The sequence below is a fragment of the Apiospora aurea genome (assembly GCF_038362705.1).
Source record: "Apiospora aurea strain CBS 24483 chromosome Unknown utg000001l_segment0_segment0, whole genome shotgun sequence".
NCBI classification, from domain to species: Eukaryota; Fungi; Ascomycota; class Sordariomycetes; order Amphisphaeriales; family Apiosporaceae; genus Apiospora; species Apiospora aurea.
The window spans coordinates 4,666,312-4,684,138 of NW_027117388.1; the positions used below are offsets into that span (position 1 = coordinate 4,666,312).

General features: G+C 54.5%; 4 protein-coding genes across 4 annotated transcripts; 1 reads left to right on the forward strand and 3 right to left on the reverse strand.

Moving 5' to 3' along the window:
* Positions 1 to 6,902: 6,902 nt before the first annotated feature.
* Positions 6,903 to 10,771, forward strand: PG986_001434 (uncharacterized protein; the record flags this gene model as incomplete). The annotated part of the gene is made up of 2 exons (XM_066837656.1): positions 6,903 to 9,738; positions 9,801 to 10,771. 2 exons carry the CDS (start codon positions 6,903 to 6,905, stop codon positions 10,769 to 10,771), a joined length of 3,807 nt encoding a protein of 1,268 aa, XP_066706549.1.
* Positions 10,772 to 11,130: 359 nt separating this feature from the next.
* On the reverse strand, positions 11,131 to 12,099 carry PG986_001435 (oxidoreductase; the record flags this gene model as incomplete). Its single annotated transcript, XM_066837657.1, has 1 exon — positions 11,131 to 12,099. The coding sequence occupies one exon, from the start codon at positions 12,097 to 12,099 to the stop codon at positions 11,131 to 11,133; it is 969 nt and encodes a 322-aa protein (XP_066706550.1).
* Positions 12,100 to 13,203: 1,104 nt separating this feature from the next.
* PG986_001436 (cytochrome P450) lies at positions 13,204 to 15,324 on the reverse strand (the record flags this gene model as incomplete). Its single annotated transcript, XM_066837658.1, has 7 exons — positions 13,204 to 13,375; positions 13,486 to 13,732; positions 13,837 to 14,014; positions 14,089 to 14,317; positions 14,436 to 14,532; positions 14,588 to 14,879; positions 14,935 to 15,324. The coding sequence occupies 7 exons, from the start codon at positions 15,322 to 15,324 to the stop codon at positions 13,204 to 13,206; spliced, it is 1,605 nt and encodes a 534-aa protein (XP_066706551.1).
* A 730-nt stretch (positions 15,325 to 16,054) lies between these two features.
* PG986_001437 (uncharacterized protein) lies at positions 16,055 to 17,697 on the reverse strand (the record flags this gene model as incomplete). Its single annotated transcript, XM_066837659.1, has 3 exons — positions 16,055 to 17,263; positions 17,340 to 17,510; positions 17,581 to 17,697. 3 exons carry the CDS (start codon positions 17,695 to 17,697, stop codon positions 16,055 to 16,057), a joined length of 1,497 nt encoding a protein of 498 aa, XP_066706552.1.
* Positions 17,698 to 17,827: the final 130 nt, after the last annotated feature.

Below are 17,827 nucleotides of genomic sequence, written 5' to 3' on the forward strand. Positions count from 1 at the left end.
GGTGGTGGGCGGATGCATGTGGATGTGGATGTGGATGTGGGCTTCAAGGGGGTGGGTGGAAGGTGGTGGGCGGTTGACGGGAGCGACCTTGGAATCTTTCCCCCCTTTACCTTTAGCTACTTGCCTGCTCAAGGTTCAAGGTTAGGATCAATCTGATGGGTGCGAGTTTGAGCATGAAAGAGGGGCAGCCCCGGCAAGATGGCCTGCCAAGCCAAGCCAACGGTGACGGTAACTGGGAGAGAGATATCTGAGAGACATTCACACACCACATCTGCACTCAAAAAGCTGCCATTCTCTCGATATTACCCACGTCGTCACCTTCGCCCAGGTTCCATTGTAAGCCCGACCATGTACCCTACTTACCTGGGTGGTGATCGCGTGAGCATACCTACCTACCTAAGTACCTACACACACACACACACATCAATGACCTAAACGCCCTGCACAGTGTGCAGTCAGTCCATGTGGGACGGGCAAAACCGCTGCCTTGCCAAGGGGCGTCATGGGTAGCGGAGAGGGACTTGTGAAGTGTGTAAACATCACAAGCCCGGCATTCTAAAACGATTTGTTAGATATTACGTCTCATTTCTTTTCTTTAGATGGTTCAAAGCGGTTTCTAGTGTATGTACGGTATTGTAGGTACGGTACTACCGTTTGAGTTGGCGGCGCTCACCAGAGCCTCCTCCCTCTTCCTCTTCGGGGCACCTCACGGTACATGCTATAGCTAGCACATAACCGATCGACAGACCACTATCCACTGACACAACCGTCGCTGCTAGCTGGCTTAGCAGACTTATTAAACATCCGCCCGCCCATGCCACACACCTGCACGGACAGTGTACCTACTGCAATAATAATATAATATCAACAACAATACGAACAGCGCTCGCTGTGATCAGTCGGATGCGTGTCTTTGCGCCCGCTGTGCCGATGATTGGCAGGGGCGTGGGAATTTGAGACCAGATGAAGGGGCTCTCTTGATACTGCTCTCCATTCTCTCATGTCGCAGGCTTCAAAAACATCTACATCTACGGATACATCTCCATGTTTTTTTGTTTTTTTTACTATACCAACCACGAACTGTAGCTATGTTCTACGTTGTTTACTTGGACCAAGTTGGAAGAATATATCCAGAATCCCGATGGCCCAATTCTCCACCAAATCTACACAATGGAGGTTATCTCGTAACGAGATTCTCGTCAGGCACCCCTGGGATTTCGAGCCTGCGCAATGTACCGTACCAGTCCCAGTGTCCCGGGGCTAATGATTTTGGGGATATTGGGGGGGAGGGTGCCGACAGTGTCCCCATGAGGCAAAGAGGGTATGCCGAAGCCACGCCAGCCAGGTTCGCTCGTGTTCCGTGGGCACTAGCAACGATGCTTCATTATGCGATGACGTCCCCCTCGTCAGAGGTTGTCTTGTTTTCCTGTTCGCGGGAGAGCTTGATAGTAGGCTGGGCCATGGCCTTGGCTGTGTGGGGGCGTTGCTCAGGCCTTGCGCAACAAGGTTGTTTGACCCTACCGACTGACTACCTATGAGGTCTTCAGCTCCTTCTTTTACGTCGTTTGTTTCACAGGCGGAAACGAGGTCAGTCTGTCTACCACCGGCATGTTGGTTAATGCGGCACGTTGAATGGTAAGTGCTGCATACCATCCCTTCCCGATTCTGGGGGGGGAGGGGGCACCTGTGCTTAGCCGGGCGTCTGGCCGGCTCGTTGGGCGTCCGAAAACGTCGGCGTCTACCTAGGTAGACTTTCAAGCTATGCAGTGAGGTATGCAAGGGACCATTCCCAGTATGTCCCAATATGTACGGCTGAGTTTTCGGGTCGGGAATTACTTTGCTTCTGGCGTTTGGTGCAGCCTGAAGAAGCGAAACCCCCCACCGTCATAATATTACACGTTTCTTTTCTCCCTCTTCACTGCTCTTCTGGTCTCTCGCTCTCTGTCTTCTTCTTCCATCCTTAGTCTTGTTTTGGCTTTGCCCATGCGCAGCCAAAAAGCAACGGCCACTCATCTCATTCACTGGCGTGTCGAAGAGGGTCGATGATGACACCGACTATCGAGGTGGTGGTCTGGCGCGTCGACCAGAACTAGGGACCTTTGGGACCTGGCTACCTCATCGTGCCCGACTGCTAGCAAACAACAACCGTAATGCTGCTATATCAGGCTCGTGGATGCAGCCTAACGGTTGTGTAGCCAGAAGTGTAGCCAAGCGAGTGGTGAGGATTCATCATTGGTCGTGTACCAGAAAACATGTACGGGGGGATTGCCCGAAACAGTTTGTATTAACGTTTACTCCGCCCCCTTCCAAGGGATTGGTCACGTTAGTTGCAAGCAGCGTTCAGCAGTACTGTAGGTAAGTAAGTAGGTAGTCTTGTGGGACCCTCTAACCACTTGCAATGGCTTGACAAACACCCGGTCAGTGCTATGTATTGATGGACGAATGCCAGAAGATCAAGAAAAGACCCTGAAATCCACGACAGTCCCAGTCGCACGTAGCGCGGGACCTGGTTCGGCCCATTTTGATAGGTCAGATGCATTGCTTGCTCTGCTCCGCCCAGTCCAGCGACGGACGGTTGGCATTTGATTTCTTAGGCACCCGGTAGCTCGCATCCGGTACGTCCTGCCAGCCGCCCGGCGAAGACGCCAGAGGTACAACAACCACTCCTTTGCACGCGATAAGGCAGAATGGGTCATCGGCTTCCCCCCTGCCGCTGAGAATCGTTCGGACCTGGGCGGGTGCATCGCGGAACCCATGGCGCCGGCGGCGGGCACGTCGCTGCGGTTTTGTCGGCTGCGTCCAACAAAAATGCCACTGTACAAGAGCGCAAACAGGGGTTACCCGGTAAGCCAGGCGTGTCGAACTTCCTGAAATTCCATGCGACTTGGATTATCGATGTGGGATGATTTCTTTCCAAACTTGTTGAGCTGTTCAAACGGGAGAGATTTTCGAAGAAAAAAGCAAACTCGTGGGGGATACCACCCAACACGGGGCTCCTAGGGTCCGGCCGCCACGGTCACTTCTCCAGCCATCTTTGCCAGAAACTGCGGCTCCATGACTCAAAGATCGCGATGGCTGGTGAAAACGCAGCGTTCAGTTGCAACGTATTATGCACGCGAGACTACTTTCGGTGACCGATCTCTATTTTGACCAAAGACTCGGTCCCGGTGCAAGGTGCCTCAGGTTACGTGTTCAATGTGACGCCACTGACTCTTCTTAGTAGTCTCTGTGAGCATCGGAGCCGAAGTGGTATCGGCGCGTACGCAATGTTCCCATGGGTGTCACCCAGATGGATATTCATATGTAGTTACCGTCATTTCCACAGCCCAAAGAGTTCGCGGCCACTCATCATCATAATCTCGACCCGATTGAGCTGTTTCGATTGGAATATCTGTCAACCAATTTGTTCCCGGATTTCGAGCTGGCCCCTGGTAGCCAGCCATGTTTTGCAAAATCCCGAGAGCATGGATCAAGCCTTAAAAGCAAACATCAAAACAGTGGGACCGACATTTTATATTTGCGTCACTTGCTGAATTGCAATCGCTTGACGCCTGCCATGCTCGATGCGCTCCTCGTGCTGAAGTCTTCCAGGAAAGGGGCATTACCGCCGGAAATCCGTTCCCACGTCATTACCATGGCCATGTACTCAACAAGAACCACGGGGCAGGCCGAGAGTCCCACAATGGCCTTTCACAAGCATCCTCTTCCCCCTTCCCAGTCCTATTTCTCCGAGGTATGGACAAGACTCATTCGATTGCGGGTCTCCGGGCGACTGACAACGCGGGCGAGTCTGTGAAAGCCCACACGCGTCTTGGGAAACGATCTGCTACGGATTTAAGCTTACATGGCTTGTCAGTGTCAACAACATTTGATAGGGGAGTTGGATGTTATGGTTCGACCGTTCGATGTCGTACGTTCCCGAGGGTACTATGGGAATAAGCTCGGGTGCAAGGATGGGAGATCTGTAGATAGCCGAGAAGCGTGTGTATAGTCGCCGGGCTCTGTATCGGGATTCCACTGGCCAGATGGGGGCGCTCGGCCGCTCTACGTACGAGCAGTACACGTGTGGCAACCTGTTAGGATGACGCTTCCTACCGTTCGGGCAGCATGCTTGCTGTATGTTTTCTTCTGTGCCAGCGTATCTGTTCTTGGGGCAGCCACCTACAGTAAATATTGCATGCATGTTGAATATCAGGCCCAGGATTCCCGAGAGACACGGACCCGGCGATAGTCCGGGTCTTGTCTCAGCCATTAAGTAATGCGGCCATGCTCTTGGCGGCGCAGCATGCATTTTCTGAAGTTGCCTGGCCAGTTGGGTAATGTTACCGCACAACATATCTCCATAAAAGCCATATTTCACTCATCATATATGCATACATAGCTTCTTGTCATATGCTTACATATCGATTTACGAACAACATCTTAGCGAGCGTGACATGGGGATAGGCCCTACCTGCCGACATAGCTAGGGCCCCTTCTCGATAGGAGGGCTTCTAGATTGGGGACTTATGCAGGTACGCTTGTTTGACAGGATACGCTCTAGCCGCGAGACTCGTGGTAGGCAGCCTACTCGCTACTGCTGATGTTCCCGTTAGCTTATGTGATCTGAATCCCGAGAAAGCCCACCCACGATACGAGACAAGTTAGCTATTTCTTGACTGGCGACTTGATGCTTGATACTTGAAGTGAGTCAACCTAGAATTGATTATATTCTCCTCGCCGATCCCTTTGGGCATATTTGTGCATCTGAGAACAATGTATATGCTACGATATCAGTATCTCGAAATGGACGTTCATTATATCTCCAGCTATCCGTATTTTGGCCCTCGGGTCCACACCGCTGTGTAGTCACGATGGTCGGAAGAACATCTCTCAAAAGCACATCCTTATAAGTACCCAGAAGAGACAACTTTGATGGGAGGAGATCCAACTCAACAACATCATCTCTGGTGCTTTGAGATCATGGTTGCCTGCAACAGACTCTAGCAGATAGTCGGACAGGGACAACACCAGAGGCATTGGAACTCTCACGAGGTGAGTGTGCACTCCCCGAAAACATGCCCTTCTCTGTCCAGGCTATGTGTGCTATACTCCTACTAGTCCGCACAGAGCTCACACCCAAACTAGTTGTCTCCATGAGATTTCATGACGGCGCATCACTGGCACTGGTAAAGTTTTCTCGGACTTGCCTGGTCGGAGTAGCAGAAGACCCGGTATTCTCGCTAGCCCGGTCTCTCGAGCACGAATAAAACACTCTGTAACCCTTTCTACACATTAGAGATGGGCCAGTGTGCATAATGGTGTTATGGCGTGGATTTGGAGAATCCGCCGATTATGGCGGCGCTGATGAAGTCGTCCCGATGAGCTGCTGAGGTTGAGCAGAGCCAATTCGCATCGTGGACGAGAGCTTGATATTCGGGGTGGGACGCAAAAACGTTATCTCCGAAGTTACAGTGGGCGAATGAACGAACGAATCCATCCAGCGCGTTCTCGAGTCTGGTCGAAGAAGCTTGGACTTATGGCGGACAGCGCGCACACACTGCTGCACTTGCTGGCGGCGGGCTTCTTTTTTGTTCTGGGCTCCTGACCTTATTAGCTCTGGGGACCTTCAGACTTGGGCCGGTTGTGGTTTAGCGGGCAAAGGACCCTGGTTGTATCCAGACTGGATTTGGAGGGAGAGAGCGGCCGAAAAGGACACCTGCATCGAATTGACAGAAAGCTGTCTAGCTGTCCCCTATTGTATGTGGATTCCTCCCTCCCCCGGTGCCATAAAAAAAGACAATGGGATGTTGACAGACTACCTACAAAACACCCCAACAAAATCTCCAAGAGGGCATCAGCGGCCCTGGTTTTTTCTTTCTTTTTTGCTGTGGTCGAGTCGAGAAGTCATGTATCTGGATGTCAGTAGACAATACGGAATTTCTAGAAAACGAAACCGTAGGTGCGTTTTAGCTTGCGGTTCAACTCGTACAGGGAAGGTCTGTACGACGTACGTTAAGCTGAAGTCTGTCGTCCGTTGTCGTGCCGTGTGTTGCTGTATCAAAGCGGAATAGGTCCAGTTCCAACAGTCCAGATGTCCTCGATTGGCTCTTGACAGCAGAGCAGGTACCGGTGACCTTGGGTCACTGCCACTGCATCAGGCGAATTGCATTCACTGTACCTACTCCTACTTCAAACTTACCGGCTGAGCAGGCTCTCAATTGGATTCAAAATTGACTGATTAATTTTTCCACTAAGGCTCTCCCCCCACCACACGTGCTTTACGTTACCTAACCTCCAGCTCCTTTCCCCCTACCCCTACAGACCTGTCTCTACTCCTACTCTCCTACACGTAGACCTCTTCTACTCGGATTTATCTCTCCTCTCACTCCCATTCTCGACACCATTGGCCCCCCGTGGTGCATCGAGCATTGGGATCTCTACTTCATTTACTTGGTTATATACTGTAAGTCAGCACCAGTCCCGCCCCCCAAAAAGCCCTCTTGGGTGCTTGTGCTCCATGCTCGGATCAACCTCCACCTGGAGCACTTGGCTAGTGTACCTACCAGCAGGCTCCCAAGCCTGTGTGCACACTGTGACATCTACGGGTGTGTCTGCGACTGCAGCGGTTGGTGTGATGCTGTGCTGGTGTGACTGTTGGTCTTTTTTTTTCTCGTGGCCTGTCACCGGCTGGGCATTGCGGTGCTACACTGTCTTAGCCCTGAGCTACAGCCAAACCTTCTTTTGTGGCAGCTCTGGCTGTTAGCTATCACACCAATCTCGAAATTCTTACTTAATTGCCCAAAGCTGACCACGACCCCGTTTCCAGAGTTCCATCTACCTCGTTTTGCCTGCCCGGCCCATTGTTCGCTACTTTCTCGGTCGATCGACCCCCCTCGGTTCCGGTACAGCTCTTATAAGAAATGGCTACTTCTGACATGAATGGTGAGGCTTCGACCTCGGCTGCCGAGCGTCTGCTCCAACAGCACGCCGAAAACCCTCTCCACCATGTAACTGTTGAGGATGCACCTGACGATGACCTTCCCTCCGTCCCGTCCAAGACCGCCTCGTCCATCGACACCCAGTCCATCGAGGCCTTCCCCGAGCTCGGTGCCCCCAAGGGCAAGGCCCCCGTCAACATCGCACCCATCTGGAGCGCCAAGGGCGGCAAGTCCAACGGCTCGACCCCGGCCAACGGCACGCCCCGTGCCTCCACGCCTGCTTCTGGTGTCGCTACTCCTGTTGGCAACGTCCCGAACATGTCCATTCCCGGACGCCACGTTGAGACTGTCACCATCGAGCCTCAGTTCATTCTGCCCCGCAACCAGCTCAAGCGCCCTATCCCCGACGTCGTAAAGGACATCAACCGCAAATCCCGCGCTGTTTTGACCACCTCGAATGTTGGCAATGGCCGCCTGCGTATCGATGCTACCGGTCCCCAGGACAAGGCTCAGCAAGCCATCCGGGACCTGGTTCAGCAGATCGGCACCAGGCAGACGATCAAGGTCCCCATCCCCCGCTCGACTAGGGCTCATGTCATTGGAAAGCAGGGCTCCACCATCAAGTCAATTCAAGAGAGGACTGGCGCCAGGATACAGATGCCCAAGGCCGACGATGCGGCCGATGACGACGATGATGATGCTATGGTTGACGTGCTCGTGGAAGGCAACACCATCACTGCTGCCGCTGCTCGCGATGCCATCAACAGAATCACCGGCGAACGTTCTTCCAATGTCAGCACCAAGCTCAAGTCGATTCCTGCCGAATTTTACCCCTTCATTGCGGGCGCAAACAACAGCAGCCGGGAAGCACTCGAGTCGGATCACAATGTACAGATCCGTATTCCGTCCCACCAGCCCTGGACCCATCCTATCCCCGCCATCCCTAGCGCCGGCGACCGCCCCTTGTTCGCGCCGGCAAACAACGATAACCACATCCAGCTTGCCGGAGACCGTGCTGCTGTAGCCGCTGCCCGCGCAGCCATCGAACGTCGCGCCCAGGAGCTTCAGAACCAGCTACAGATGGATCAGGTTGATATTGCTCGGACTCGCCACCAATTCATCATTGGCGATCGTGGCATTCCTATGGACGACTTCTTCGCTGAGACCAACTGTGTTATCCTGCTGCCCACCGACGATAGTGCTGAGGCTGTGACCGTCATCGGACTGGACCAGGATGCTGTCACCCGTGGTCTGGAAAAGGCTATGGATCTCGCCATGAGCATCAGCTCTTCGCCTATGGATGTTAGCCGTTCTCACAAGCATGCCGCTGGTGGGGCATCCACATACTCTCGAGACGTCTCCCGTTATCTCCGACAACGCAAGGAGATTGAGCGTATCGAGAAGCTCCACAAGATTCATGTTACTACCCCTTTCATTGATGGTGTGACCTCGCCTTGGGAACTCTTTGCCCGCGACGCCAAGAACATCATTAAGGCGCAGAAGGAAGTATCCTCGATCGTCAGCGGCCTCCCTCCCTCGAGGTTGGCCACTGTCCCTGTTGATCCGTTCTTCCACGCTTACCTGCGAAGCGATATCAAGCCCAAGGTTCAGTCAGACTATGGTGTCCACCTCGTTGTGCCAGAACCTGGCGAATCCACCTTCCCCGTGCTCCTGGTTTACGAAGGAGAGACTGGGTCCGAGCCTTACCAAGTACCTCAGAAGGCACCCAGTGCTCAAGAACTGAAAACCTTCCAGCAAGGACTCCAGGAAGCTCGCAAGCACATCCTCGACCTCATTGGTAAGCAAGAACAACTCAAGGCTGAGACCCTCGAGGTACCGACCAAGTTCCATGAGAAGCTTCGCAAGTACATCAAGAAGGAGCAGGACGCCACAGTCCGTAGCGCCGGTGACATTCCTGTCCGTGTGAGTGTGAGGGGCACCACAGTCACTATGCGAGGACCCACATCGGCGGTCGACTCGCTCGCCTCCAAGTCTCGAGCTTTCGTCGAGCAGGAGAAGGAGGACGAAAAGGAGCGTGGTTTCACTATGAAGTTCGACTTCCCTCAGAAGTTCGCGAACCATCTGATTGGAAAGGGCGGTAGCCACATCAATGAGTTGCGCGAGAAGTTTGACGTGGATATCCAGGTCCAAAACGGCGAGGTTGAGCTGAAGGGACCCAAGGCCAAGGCCGAGCGTGCCAAGTCGCACATCAACTCATTGGCCCGCACCTGGGCCGATGAGACCACCCACACTCTCAAGGTCGAGCCAAAGTTCCACCGTGAATTGATTGGCGCCCAAGGCAGCCAAATCGGCCGTCTTCAGACCCGCTACAATGTTCATATCAACTTCCCCCGGACTGCGCGCGCCGGTAGGGATGGCGACGACGATGAGGCTGCTGAGGCTGCTAGCGATTCTGGCAAGCCAAAGCGCCAACAAGGTGCCGATGAGGTTGTTATTCGAGGGCCCAAGAAGGGTGCGGATTCCGCACGTGATGAAGTGTGGGAGCTCTACCAGTTCTTGAAGAACAACTCGTTCATCGACACGGTTACTGTCCAACAGAAACAATTGCCATCCCTGATTGGCTCGGGCGGTTCTGCCATGGATGAACTGCGTTCAGCTACGGGTGCCAAGATCGACATCCCCAACGAGCGTAATGAAGATGAGAACACTCTTGTCGATATTCAGATCAAGGGCACCAAGTCACAAGTTGCAGCAGCCAAGAAGCTACTCGAAGAGAAGCGGGCGATTTTCGACGACACCGTCACCAAGACCATCGACGTCGACAGGCAATGGCACAAGATCCTGATCGGACCTGGCGGTGAGTATTAACATGTCCATTCTTGCGGCGCTCCTTGTTTCTAAATACTGATATGATTTTAGGTTCTACGCTACGCGACATTATCGTCAAGGCTGGTGGACCCGACGACAGGCGTCTGCAAGCCAGGACAATCCAGTTCCCCAAGCAGGATGCCGATGGCAATTCGATCAAGGTTGAGGGCCGTACTGATATTGTGGACAAGATCGTTGCTAGCATCGAGGCCATGGTTTCGGAACGAGCAAGCCAGGTCTCTGAAGTAGTTGACGTGCCTGTTGAGAAGCACCGAACTCTGATTGGACGCGGTGGCGAGGCGAAGCGCAAGATCGAGTCCGAGTTCAAGGTCTCGATTGATATCCCACGACAGGGTAGCGGACAGACCGGCGTCAAGATCGTCGGCAAGCCTGACGATGTCGAGAAGGCCAAGGAGCATATCCTCTCCTCGATCAAGGAGCAGGAGGGCGAGACCGTTCAGGTTCCCCGCAAATACCACAACGCTATCTCAGATAATGGTGCCTTCTTCCGCAAACTACGCAACGACCACAAGGTTACCGTGGACCATGCAGGCCAGCCGACACCGCCCAAGGCCAAGGCCTCGAGTGCCCGGGCCACCAATGGCCCTACCCCGTTGATCACTGATGATCCAGAGCAGGCTGCCGAGGCTCACTCGTGGAACATTGTTGACACCGCCTCTACCGAAGAAGGCGAGATTCCTTGGGTGCTCCGGGGCAACCCGGAGAATGTGGAGCGTGTGAAGAAGCTGATCGCAACGGCCCTGGAGCAAGCCCAGAAGAACACGGCCACTGGTTACCTCGTTCTCCCTGATCCTTCTACTTACCGTTACGTTATTGGCCAAGGTGGTTCCAAGGTCAATGCCATCCGCAAACAGAGCGGGTGCAAGATCACGGTTCCCCGTGACCAGGCTCGTGATGAGGCTATCGAGATCAATGGATCTCGCGAGGGTTGTGAGATTGCAAAGGATCTCATCTTGGAGGCCGTACGTGAAGGAGCGGCCTCGCGACAGCAGCGAGACTAGAGGTCCGCTGGTCGAGACGCTACTCGAGGCGATTCGGGATATGACGCCGATATCTGGTAACTCCTCTTGTTCCTATATATAAAGGACCTGGGCAGGACTAAAGGGCACGCGTGGACATGCGCTGAGAAGTTTACGCGGAGCATTACGGGTGCACAGATCTCACGGATCCGTATTAATACTGGTAGAGAAAATGTGATAACGACGATTTAACGAATCTAAACGATTTGCCCTTCGCCGTGAATGAATCCATATTGGGTGGTAAGTTTCTCGAGAAGTCCAGGTTCTTTAATAACACCCTTACGACTGATATCCTTTGCACTGCCGTGGCTCAATGTTCTTGGCCTAGATAGCCATATGCTTCAGAAACGAGCACCGTGCGCCTTGATGGAGTCAACAATGACGCCGGTGTTGTCAACCACTGTTGGGCCTGTCGGGTTCCATGCCAGCTCCCTCTTCGTCTTGTGGCTCGAGGCCCTCTTGTCGGCCGCAGCAAAGGCGAACCAGCCGAAGTGGTCCTGCACCTCGTCGGGCCTAATGCTGACGACAGGCAGGTCCAACCGGGTCCCAATGGCGGCCGCGAGGTCCTTGAGAGGCACGGCTTCCTCGGCCACGGCGTGGTAGACGGCCCCTGCGCGCCCCTTCTCCATGGCCAGCCGGTACAGCCGGGCGGCGTCGTCACGGTGGCACGCGCACCAGGCGTTCTGTCCATCGCCCACGTAGGCGGCGGCGCCCTGGCGCAGCGCCGTGGCCACCAGCACGGCCATGAAGCCCGAGGAGCCGGGGCCGTGCGTGGTGGGCGGGAGGCGGACCACCATGGCGCGCACCGCCTTGCTCTTGTCCTTGTTGTCGGCGAGGTCCTTGCACAGCTTCTCGGCCTGGCCGCGCAGGACGGACCAGGGGTGCGCGGCGTCGGGCTCGTCGTCCTCGGTGCCCACGACGCTGCCGACCGGGCCGGCGCCCTCCGTCAGCAGGCCGGTGCCCGACGTGACGACGAGCGGCTTGTCGGTGCCCTCGAGGGCCGAGGCCATGGCGGCGATGGCGGCGCGGTCCGTCGCGCACGCTTCGGCGTACTTGGAGAAGTCGTCGTGGTTGTAGGCCAGGTGCAGCACGGCGTCGCAGCGGGCCGCGGTGTGCCGGAGCAGGTCCAGGTCCTCGAGGGTCCCACACACGGCCTCGACGGATCCGTCCTCGGCGCGGGGGTGGGCTTGGAGTTGGGCCACGCCGGCGTCGCTGCGCGTGAGGCCGACGACGGTGTGGTTGGCTGCTAGGAGCTCGTTGACGACGGCGGTGCCGACGAAGCCGGTGGAGCCTGTGACGAAGACACGCATGGCGTGTTGGGACGGCGCTGTGCTGGTGTATATGTGTGTGTGTAGGGTGTTTACGAATGGGGGGATGAGGTCATTGTTACCTGTTGGTCAACTTTGACGGAGACTGGATTGTGGAAGATCAAGACTCAACAGCGAGGCTCCCTTTATATGGGACAGGTAAGGTCAACGGCTCTGTTAAATACGCAGTCCCCTGTGACTACCACGAGTCCGCTACTGAAGCAGCCCTACGGACTCGGCGCCAGCAAAGTCCGTCCCAGTCCCACCCTATGGCATCATGCTTTCAGGGGGAGTCGGTCGAATTTGTAATCCGTGGTATTCTGCAGAGAATCTCTCGGTCTCGGGGACATCTCTCGGACCTTACTTAGGGCCGGTTAGCTGGCTTAATTTTAAGCCGAGGTATGCATCCTCCAGATTCCGTATCACCGGCCCGGGGTGATTAACTCCGGCCAGTTTTCCAATAGCCGAACTGTGGGATCCAAATTCAAAAGCGGCCTCAGAAAACAACGGGAACGCACTTTTGCGTAATTACATCAGGCTGTACGAACCAATCTGAATATGCTCTTTGGTTGGAGCTCCGACCAAGTGTCGAAGACTGGTGCTTTGGGTAACGTACCCCTGAATAGTACATCGGACTTCGGGGTTGACTTATAGGAATTTGCACATTTATCCCCTTGATGGCGACAACGCTGCCCCCGCCATATCGTGTCGTCCTGTGATTACCTAGGGAATAATCAGTGCCGTAGTATAATGTTTATTCAACTAGCAGTATAATACTTATAATAATGGCGACTAAGTACCACCTAATCAATAAACGATTAGGCCAATCGATTACTTGCGATAAGTACTTCTGATAGCATACCAAGGGCAGCGTTGTCGCCATTAAGGGGATAGCTCGTCATTGCCCACACCGGTGTATGCAAGTCGGATTGCAATCCTCCGCAAGTATTAAAGGCTGAAGCCACCTTGAATGAATTTGTCAACACCAAAGGCCAACTAATCGCCCCTGAAGGATTTGGCCAGGAAGGAGGGCTTTCCATGTCTTTGAAACCCCATGATTGCCACAACGCCCCACGCTTCGTGCTGAGATAGAATTCTTCAAAGTGATCATCGGTTGCCAGTAGCCTTGACCAAGACGCGCAGATTGGAATTAGGTATCTCGTGCATACCGAAATATCGCTTGTGGGGCTTCGCCGTCGGCGGCAGCTTGATGTCATATCGCATTATGAGAACGGCCAGAATAAGTTTCATGAGATCCGTGGCGAAGAAACGGCCAGGGCTGCCCAAGAACTTGTTAGTGACTGGGTGCAATAGCCCACTGACAGCCATGGCTTCAGGGTACTATACGATGGCTGGAAATCTGCGCTGGAAGGAAATTTGTGAACATACCAGACATGCTTCCCATGTCCAAAGGTAAGATATTCCAATCCGGTACTGGCAGCTCCATACTTTGAATTGTCGTTGGGGTCTTCCTCGAGCAGCTTGCTGAACCGAAATCCATCAAAGAAGTCAGGTTTGGGGTAGAAAGTTGCATCCTGGTGGATGGCCACAGTCGGGACGCCCATGCGAGTGCCTTTAGGGATAGTTGTGCCATCCCGGAAGCGAAAGTCCTTTCGAGCAAGACGCATAAGGCCGACTGTTCCCATGAAGCGGTTAGTGGGAAATAGTAGCAGAGCCAAACGCCATTAGCCGGGGAGAGGATGGACCAACGGCAGGTTGGCGGAAAAAGGGGGCACAAACTCATAGATGTAGGATTCATCCTGCTAGCCTCTCTTATAAAGCTGTCAAGTTTGGTTGCATTGAGCACCGTTTTGTGCGTCGTGATGCCGTTTTCACGATGCGTTAGGATCTCCTGCCGGAGTGTTGGTGTATACAAATCTGGCGCAAGAGCAAGCTGTACCACAGCGCCAGGCAAGATCTAAATCTCGTAGCTTCAGTTAGTGATTTGCATTGTCTCCTCCCCATCCGTCATGGATGCGGAACAATTCTTACAGAGCTTGTGCCCTGCATAGCTGCCAGGTTCATTCCCATGATCCGCTCCACGGTTGTTGTAACATTCCGTTCACGACTGGGTGCAGTCTCCGCCAGCCATTGGAGGAGATCCACTGGCTTGGCCTCCTTTGTTTTGTAAATCTTGCGGAGTCTTGCGAGGACGGCGCCGTGCATCACCTCCTCGGCAAACTTCCGTCGTCTCCATGCAGTTGTGAGACGGATCAGGTAGCTGGCAAGTGGTGAGTCTTCGTACGGAGCGACTTCATGAGATGAAGATGCATTCCACATATAGACATAATATTCATGTCCTGTACACTGGAAAAGGGGGCTATGGGGGGGGCACATACGATTTCCAGGAATCAGGAAATGGTCTGATCAACTCGGCTGAAATATGAACGGCCCTGGTGAAAGCTCGTACGTTGCCTAGATATACTTCGTCCCTGCCTGCGATAACAAAATGAGGAGAGTGCAGTTTGGGCTAGGGACATATACCACTTACACAACGGATGCCCGACAAAAGCATAACTGACGGCTTGGGCGACGACTTTATGCATCACACTGTGAAGCGCGATAGGGCTGAAGTCTGTTACAGAGTTTAGCATGCTGAGGACGAAGAGACCGTGTGCGGGTAGCAAATCACCTCGTGGGGATCCTATATACTTGTCGAGAGCAACGTTGATCTCCTTGACAAGACCAGGGGTCAGGGTCCCGAGATTCTGGGTAAGTTTGCCAGATATGAGACCCAGATGCCACGGTGAGGTATTTCCCAAAGTCCATTTCGACTGGATCTCCTAGATGCATGATCAGGGGGTGGCATCCGTGACGTAGAGGGGTTTGGCAACATACATCCGCACTTATGTCGAGAAAGCTGAGTACGTCGGCAGGAGCTGCGAGCAACTTGGTGGACAAGGTCAGTACATGTGTCTGCACAAACAAGGGACGAGCAAGTTGCTTGATGTCGCCCACCTCGGAGATCTTGGCCTTGTCCGACACGAGTATGTACTCCTCCCTTAGCGTGGCAATCTTGAAGTAGCCAGATTTGTGTTTGTATTTCTGGTAGCCCTTCAAGAGGTAGTGTCGCGGCCTCAGCAGGAACTTGAAGGCACCGCGCCAGGACGCAAAGAAAGGCGCATGGCCATAGCCCATCCCATGGACGCCAGGTATCTGGTGACCAGACGTTAGCCGCATCCTTCGAGTGGACATGTGTTCGTCGACCGGCAGGGAAGAAGCAAACATGCCCTTTTGCTCGCAGTGCTATTGTACGACCATACTGCATACGCCACAAAAAGCCCCAGGAGAACTGCGCCTCCGACTGACAGTGTCTCCATGAGTAAGTAAGTGCCTTGGGAGCGAGGCGCGAGAAGAAAGCGAGAAAGTCAAATGCACCAGTGGCGCAACGCTCAGCACGGCTCAACACCAAGAGAGCATGCGACGTCTTCGTTCATTCCAGCAAGGTCATATCGGGCGAAAACGGTGTGTGTGAGCCAGGCAGATAAGGAAGTAAGCGCCGTCCCGTGGGTGTCTGAGAGAGGTGAGAATCGGAACGGGCGCGGCCAATCGGGAAATGCGACAGCCCAAGCTACTTCGCGCTGCTGGATTCGCTAACACGTTTTAGCGGTGCAACAACCTGTTAACAACCCTGGCCAGATCGGTCGCGATGCCTACCCCCGCAACTGGCAGACGAGAGAGATAAGCGCGGTGTGTGTAGTGTCGGTCGGTATGTCAAGGGAATTCCCTAATCTCGCGCCATGTTGGTCGAAGTTGGAAGAAATGGCGTAGAGAGCCTCATTTTGTCGGAAGTCTAGATAGAGATTGCGGGACAGCTCTCGGTCTGTCTTCTCCGCGATATGCACGCAAGTCATTGCCCCTCTACGATGCGGCAGTATTGCACGCAAAGTCCATACAGGTCGTGAAATCATTGTCACCGTCTCCAGCTTGGAAGTGATTGAACTGGGTTTGGAATCCATTACCATATTTCCGGTGGCGCCTCAAAGTAGTAGAACGACAACGGCAGCGCCACCAGTAGCGCAATCAGATATATCCTCAGATACACAAGCGCCGGGGAGAAGAAGAGCATGCGCGGGATCCAAGCCACTTGCTGACGCACACTCCGAAAACCCGTCCACATAGGCACTGCCCAGAGTGCCTTCGCCGCCGCCGCCATGATCAATGCAGCCGCATTCTGCTGCTGCTGCTGCTCCCACAAGCTATCGTCTGACATCACCTCCGCCTCCGGCCGGCCCTGCGGATACATCTCATCAATCACCTGGCTGGGGCCCACCTCCTCGTACGGCTTATAGATCGTCCCCGGCTGCGCCTCGGCCACCAGCTGCTTCAGCCTGGCCACCAAGACCGGCCTCCCGGGATGCGCGCGCGACTTGCGACACGCCTCGGCCGCGGCCTTGACGATCTTGTCGAGGTGCGATGTCAAGGCAATAACGCGCTTCGAGAGCGCCGCCCACCGGGTCCGCAGCCCTTCGAGTTCCTCATACGTCCCCGTGCTGATGCTGCTTCTCGTGCTCGTGCTCGTGCTCGTGCTCGTGGTGGCCGCACTCGAAGAATTTCCATTCCCGTTCCCGTTCACACTCGCGCCTGCTGTATTCGTCGCCTTTGCGACGGCGGTATCCAAGTCGAACGAAACCGAAACGCGGCGCGTCGCCGGCAGGGTGGTTCCGAGCGCCCTCTGCAGGATCCGCAGCTCGTCGACGAGTACGTCGGGCTCGGCCGCCAGCCGCTGGAGCCTCTCATTGTACTCAAAGTCGTATTCGCCGGCCTCTGCCGGAGCCGTCGAGACCCGGTTCCTCCAGCGGCGCGTCGAGGGCACGAGCTGGCTCGACAGGGAGAGCAGCTCCCGGACCTGGCCCTTGAGCGCGCAGAGGCGCGAGAGGTCAGCGGCGGCGAGGTCGTTGATCTCGGTGCAGCGGACGATCCAGCTGCGGGGGCCCAGACGCCTCGGGGACGATGATGACGATAAAGAGACAGCATCGCCATCATTCCCGTCGTTTCCTCCGTTCTTCGCTGATCTGCCAGTTTGGGAGAGGGATATGGATGGAGGCGCAGCCTTGGAGCTCGAAGACTCGCCGGGTAGATGAGCTGTGCCCTTCTTCTTGGTAGTTCTCTGTTGCGATTTGACCGGCGATGGGGAATGGACCGCCTCTTGTTTCTGTTCTGATATCTGAGCAAAGGTTCAGGGATACTGCCTCGTCGTGCTCCACTCGGCTTGTTGCTGTCCCAAGAACCGCCTTACGTACCTTATTAGAAGGCACCTTTTCCTTCTCCACTGTCTCCTGAGAATGCTTGGATTGACCTGTACTGCTTTGGATGTCATCATCGCCTGCCAATGGGTCTTTTCCGGTATTGGCAATGGTAGTATTTTGCCGTGGTTTCTTCGGAGAAAGAGGATCGTCGACCGGCTCTGCTTGCTGTTGCGACATGTCAGTCAACCTGCGCCGGAAGTCCACCAAATGCTCATGTATTCTCGTGTCTACCTACCTCGCCAGCACTCCCACCGTCATCAACCGTCGCTTTATTACGCTCGTTGACTGCCTCGCCACTCGACAGACGAGCGATGATTTCTTTAAGATTGGCGGCACCTCTCCCTGGAGCCATATTCAAAATCCACTGCAACTCTATGCGACATTTGAATTTAGTAAATGTCAACTGTCGCGGTGCCTCTCCTAATCTGCTGCAGGAATGCAGGAATGCGGGAACAAGGCAGTCTTCAGTGGCCCAAGTTGCC